The sequence below is a fragment of the Lactuca saligna genome, chromosome 4, assembly GCF_052625555.1.
Source record: "Lactuca saligna cultivar CGN05327 chromosome 4, ASM5262555v1, whole genome shotgun sequence".
NCBI classification, from domain to species: domain Eukaryota; kingdom Viridiplantae; phylum Streptophyta; class Magnoliopsida; order Asterales; family Asteraceae; genus Lactuca; species Lactuca saligna.
This window is the reverse complement of record NC_136420.1, coordinates 9589645-9596327: the sequence shown is the minus strand read 5'-3', so window position 1 is coordinate 9596327 and position 6683 is coordinate 9589645. Positions and strand designations below refer to the sequence as shown.

The following is a 6683-nucleotide window of genomic DNA, read 5'->3' as shown; positions in this document are numbered from 1 at the left end:
AACCTAAATATGCGTCAGAGGAGATGGTTGGACGTGGTTAAGGATTATGACTGTGAGATCCTATACCACCCAGGCAAGGCTAACGTGGTAGCCGATGCATTGAGTCGTAGGGCGGAGAGCACCCCATTGCGAGACGTATGTCTGAGACTGACGGTGATGTCTCCAGTATTAGATGTTATTCGTGGGGCACAGGCCGAGGTTGTGAGATCCGAGATGCAGAAGGAAGAGCGGGTCGTTGGGTTAATTTCAGAGTTCGTTAAGGATGGACGAGGACTTCTGACGTTTCAGGGTCGGATTTGGGTACCATTCGTGGGCGGTACGCGTGCTACTTTGATGGAGGAGGCTCATAGATCGAAATTCTCGATCCATACCGGTGCTACGAAGATGTATTTGGACTTGAGGAAGGAATATTGGTGGCCTTGTATGAAGAGAGACGTCGCATGGTTCGTTGAGAGGTGTTTGACCTGCCGTAGGGTTAAGGCCGAGCACCAGAGACCGCATGGTAAGTTGCAGCCCTTGGAGATTCCTGAGTGGAAGTGGGAACAGATTACTATGGATTTCATCACCAAATTGCCGAGAACTGCCAGGGGAGTCAATGCAATTTGGGTGATTGTGGATAGATTGACGAAGAGTGCACACTTCCTTGCCATTAGCGAGAGTTCATCAGCGGAGAAGTTGGCGGAGTTATACGTGAGAGAGGTAGTATCTCGGCATGGAGTGCCGATCTCGATTGTTTCAGACCGTGATGTACGCTTCACTTCCAGGTTCTGGAAGAAATTCCATGAGGATCTGGGTACTAAACTGCATTTTAGTACCGCATACCATCCCCAGACAGACGGTCAGAGCGAGCGGACGATCCAGACATTGGAAGACATGCTTAGAGCGTGTGTGTTAGACTTCGGGGGTAGCTGGGATGCGCATTTGCCTTTGGTTGAGTTTTCTTACAACAACAGCCATCATTCGAGCATTGGTATGCCACCTTTTGAGTTGTTGTATGGTAGGAGGTGTCGGACTCCCATTTGCTGGGGAGAGGTGGGACAGAGAGTGATGGGCAGTACAGAGATCGTACTCCAGACGACAGAGCAGATTCAGCAGGTTAGGCAGAGGTTATTGACCGCCCAGAGCCGACAGAAGAGTTATGCGGACAGACGCCGGTCCGAGCTGGAATTCCAGGTTGGCGACTTCGTTCTCCTGAAGGTTTCTCCTTGGAAGGGAGTGATCCGGTTCAGAAAGAGGGGCAAGTTGGGGCCCCGGTTCATAGGTCCATTTCGTGTAATTGCAAGGGTAGGTCGGGTAGCTTATCGGTTGGAGTTGCCAGCAGAGTTGGGACAGATTCACAATACCTTTCACGTATCACAGTTGAGGAAGTGTATAGCCGATGAATCGGCAGTGGTTCCGTTAGAGGATATTCAGGTGGATGCGATCCTGAATTACGCCGAGAGACCGGTAGCTATCAGGGATCGGAAGATCAAGGTTCTGCGGAACAAGGAAGTACCTCTGGTGTTGGTTCAGTGGCAACATCGGAAAGGATCGGAGATGACTTGGGAGCCGGAGCGTGAGATGCGGGAGCAACATCCGGAGTTATTCGCAGAGTGAGACTTCGAGGGCGAAGTCTAGTTCTAGTGGGGGAGAGTTGTAACAGCCCGGAATTTCAGGTATTGCTTTAAAACTATTTTTGGGGCATTTTTGGAAGGGACTCGACGAGTTGGAGCCAGACTCGCCGAGTAGGACCACAGACTTGGTCGCGGGTTCGCGACTGGACTCGACGAGTCCAGATATGGACTCGACGAGTCGACGCTGTTCAGCAGAAACCCTAGCCGTTTGGTTTTGGATCGTATATAACGCCTTTTAGGCCGTCATTGTCCGTCTTTTTGGCCGATTGGGAAGAACCTAAGCGTCTGTGGACATCTAGAGCAAGAGTGAAGGCTATTGGAACCTTGAAGAATTTGTTAGGCAAGAAGAGGAAGGGTTTTGGCCAAAGGAAGATCAAGGGGATCGAGTTCTGAGGTTTGGGGACACAGAGAGTATGTTTTTCAGGTAATACTTCGGATCATTCCTGTTATTTTGATGTGTACACGGATTTAGGGTTTATGAAACCCATTTGGTGATTAGATGGATTATTATGTTGTTACCCAAACGTTTATACCCAAGTAATAGGATGTTTAGAGGTCCAGAAAGTCCCATGATTGTGTATTTCGGGACCATACGTATTTCAGGAAGCAGTTGATCGACTGCATGGCATGGACTCGCCGAGTCCAATGAACAGACTCGGCGAGTAACTTGAAGATTCACTGGGACTCGCCGAGTTGTTCTTCAGACTCGGCGAGTGGAGTCGGGGTGGCCCCGCGATTCTTCCACGTGGATCTCGTCGAGTCAAGGGGGATACTCGACGAGTAGAAAGGGAACATCAGGGAAAGTTGGAGAGGACGTCTCGACTCGTCGAGTCACCTTTGCACTCGACGAGTCCGGTCCAGTTGACCGTTGACCAGAGTTGACCTGCATATAATTTCTTAGGGTCAGTTGTCTTGAATGATAAGAGTATTAATAAGGGTATATGGTATTATAGGGAGTCTGCAGATCGGCGGATCGAGTGCGAGTGATTTCAAGAGTTGATAGTTTTCATTACCACGAGGTGAGTCTTCTCACTATACTACACCCGGAAGGTCGGATATGATATGTGTTATTTATGCTATAAATAGAAAGGTAGTTGCTGTGCATGCTATGTGTATTTACGGGCCGGAAGGCAATATGTTATGTGACAGAAAAGTCAGGTATGATATATGATACATGTGTTATATGTGTTAGAGTAAATGTATTATGTGCTGTATATGCTTATGGGCCGGAAGGCAATACGTTATGGGCCGGAAGGCGATATGTTACGGGCCGGAAGGCAATATGTTATGGGCCGGAAGGCGATTATTTTACGGGCCGGAAGGCGATTATTTTACGGGCCGGAAGGCGAAGTGTTGTGGACCGGAAGGTCAGGGCCTGGAAGGGCGTATGTGTGTAAGTCGTATACTGGGGAACTCACTAAGCATTTATGCTTACAAGTTGTTATGTATGTGTTTCAGGTACTAGCGAGGACCGTGGGAAGGCGCTGGCATGATGCATACACACTGCTGCTATTTGAGATCTTGGGGATTTTATATATGTATTTGATATGAAACATGGAATAAATACTATTGGTTGAATGAAATCACTTTATTTTAAATGAAAAATTTATTTGAAAATTTGCGTTGTTACAACTACTATCTCACACGACTCTAACACGACATCTCTGTTAATATTTCACAAAACCCATTACTACCCAATCTTATTATTAAGTATGATAAAGTATAGATAGTTTAACCAAGTAATAATTATATCATGTTGCACGTACGTATTAAACACGTCGAGACAGTACATATATCATTTAAGCAATTAGAATACTTGTATCTATGTGTAAGTTTGAAAGTAACTATGCACTCACTTGACTTACGTGGGTGACTGGTGATCTTGACAGAGTTTCGCATAACACCTTAGATGTTCCCTTAAAGTGACCTAAGTATGATTAATTCGGAGTCTTAGTCTAGTGATACTGGTGACTAATGGTAGTATAGATTCATCACTAATCCCAATATCTACATCAAGATCTATCAAGTAAGGATCAATCATGCTGACAGTTAAGTAGTAGGATCATTTTGAAATAATAACTTTTCTGAAATCCAACAACCAAGCCAACATGATCATTCTAGACACCTCTCCCGTAAGTAAATCAACCAGTATAATGACTTGGAATTACTGATAAATCTTATTTATAGGTCCATAATAACGACTTATGACTATAAATATAAGTTATATTGAAAGAAATAAAGTGTAGCTTAACTTACAGATGTTTTAGCAAAAACCAAGATCTAAACGGGTAGAACACTAACTCAGGAACTCTTACTCGAAGATTACAACTAGTTGAGCACTCAGGGGTGTCGTAGGGCTTCGTCGTAGGCTAAAAACAAAGGAAAAAGGGCTAAAATCAAAGAACTAGAGAGAGAGAGAGAGGGCTCTAGGGGTAATGGGTGAGGAACTTATACGTAGGGACTATTTATATGTGATTTTTCCAAGTGCGCATCGTACGCTTCTGCGACGTCGCTCCTCTCGGCTCGTGCCACGTGTACGATATCAGTAGTCCACATACTCATCTTCTATAAGGTGTCACGTGTCCTGTTCCCATGGTGCCACATATCAAAATCTTATGGAGCCATGTCAACTTGTCTCTCGGAGGAAGGCGTCTCCCGACCATGCCACATGGCGCCCTCTCTTGGTGCCACGTCATCGCGCAGGCGATTTTCTAGATTTTCAAAATGGCATAACTTCTTCATACGAGTTTCATTTTCGACGTTTTTTAAATTTTCAGAAAGCTCTCGACGAGATCTACCTCTAAACTCCAACAACTAATTCTCACTCTATCAAAAATGTATATTTTGACAGGCTTAGGTTGTTTAGAAATTGTTGTAGAAAGCATAACTCCTATATACGGACTCCATTCTCGATGTTCCTTATATCGACAAATTCTTATTAACGAGACCTTCACCTCTCATTTAGATTGTTTAGGCTAACAGTCAACCGATCTAAAAGTCGGTATCAATGTGCACACTGTTGCGTTGAATTTTAGAAAAATCATAACTTTCTCTAATGAAATTAGATTTAGACGTTCTTTATATGCACGCTCTCGGTTTAACGACTACTATGACTTTCGTTTAGATTACTTAAGCTAAAAAATTATTTGTTAAAATCTCACTTTTTATGATACGCGGAGCTGTGTTGGTTTAATCACGAAATTTCAAAGAAACATAATTTATTCATACGAAGTCGGATTTTAACATTCTTTAAAAGTGAGGAATACATGTCACACATTATAATTTGGTTAAAATTATTTATCCTAAATAATTTTCTATTTGAAAAGTCATTATTATGACTTATAATAACTTATTTGCCTAGCCCGAATTTACAGGTGTTACAAAGGTCTTCAGAAATATACACCTCTCTCCTATATCAGAAATATACACCTCTCTCCTATATCGGTTGTGGACGATGTGATTTCATTATCCTACACGTGGCATAAACATAGGGGTGGGGTACAAGTGTAAACCGGGCGAATTGGTCTTGTTATCCTTTGATTTTTCTTTGTAAGATGTACCTTGATACAATCACATCTTACCTCCTTCTTTAGTGTGGTTTGTCTTATTTTAAATATATTTCGCCAAAAAAAAAGAAAGAAAAAAAAATGTTTCTCATAAAAAAATACCATTTTACATAAACCTGACCTTGTTTACATCATAAAAGTTAGTCCAGTCTAAAGTATATTTTTTTTCAAAATTACTTATCAACATTGAGTCGTTACTTCTTAAATGGTCTTCCATGTGGTCTAGTCTCCATCTCGTCTGTTGACCATGCTTTTAAACCTAGGACCACCTCCACACGTAACTCCACACGTGACGGCCGCACTCTCGATCTCATTGAAACTTGAGCCACCGGAACTTTTCCAGCTGGCTGCTCCACCACCAGACGTGGCGGCTGCCTTCTTGGCCTCCTCTCCAAAACTTCAGTTTTCTTTGTAACTTTTGATAGACAGAACTTATCTTCGCTTCTGAGAAACTTAAATACACATTTATCTCCTTCACATAACTCATTAGCTCGCCGAAATTCACTCCACCCCGCTGACAAATAGTATCTTGTATAGTTACGGCCCTCTGAAAGCAACTTCATCGGCCACTCCTTCCCGTTAAGATTCTTCATCTTTATGCTTTTTCTTGCTTTTAATCCGGTCAACCGTGAAAATTCCAACGGAATCCGCTGATGTAACCATATTTATGCGAGCAAAACTTATTATTATTATTAATATTTTATTTTTGGAAAAAAAAATCTATTTATGATACCTTTTATCTTACCAAAGTATATTTGTCTTTAGATATAATCTTCATAAAGAAAGGATTCCCGTCATCCCCATCAATATCACCACCATCGTCATCGTCATCCTCATCTTCCACATATTCTACTCCATTGCCACCATCATCATCATAATTTTCATCATCTTCTTCTTCTTCATCAGATTCTTCCTCTTTCTCTGCTTCCTCATAATTATCGTCAGTTTCTCCTTCCTCTTTCTTTGCTTCTTCTTCATCAATGTTATCATGTTCATCCTGGATTTTTAAGGGGAAATTTTTTTCGCACCCATTTGGACTGAAAATTGAAAGTTTGAAAGTGGATTCATCAACGAGCCAAAACACAAGAAAATCCCCAAATCCCAAGTCGCTATCTTCAACAACGTCACTCCATCCATCGGCAAAGCAGTAAATTTCACCTTCTTTTTTTATTTTTAATCTCCATTCATACCCTCCATTTCTTGATAGGAGTGTTGGGTTCTCAGGGATCTTCTTCTCCAAGTGCTTGTGGACAAAACCAGGTGGCAATTCCTGCAAAATTGCATGAGAATGAAAATTACAGGAAAAGGAAAAATAGAAATTGGATTACTTGAAATAAATGATTACCAGGTGAGGGGCAGAACGGTCAAGCAAGATCTTGAAGAAGGACGGGAGCCCACGAGGGGCCATTTGCAGAGGGCTTTAGAATTTGGGAAAGAGGGATGCCAATTGCCAAACATATGTGCCCTTATTCCCCCGTACACCTGAAACATCAATAAGTTTTGC

At 42.5% G+C, this 6683-nt stretch overlaps 1 protein-coding gene across 1 annotated transcript; it reads right to left on the bottom strand.

Annotated features, from left to right (window-relative positions):
• Nucleotides 1-5247: 5247 nt before the first annotated feature.
• Nucleotides 5248-6647, bottom strand: LOC145041182 (putative B3 domain-containing protein At5g66980). Its single transcript, XM_078989131.1, has 3 exons — nt 6525-6647; nt 5925-6449; nt 5248-5829 (listed from the first exon to the last, which is right to left on the bottom strand). Exons 1-3 carry the CDS (start codon nt 6585-6587, stop codon nt 5374-5376), a joined length of 1044 nt encoding a protein of 347 aa, XP_078845257.1. The 5' UTR covers nt 6588-6647; the 3' UTR covers nt 5248-5373.
• Nucleotides 6648-6683: the final 36 nt, after the last annotated feature.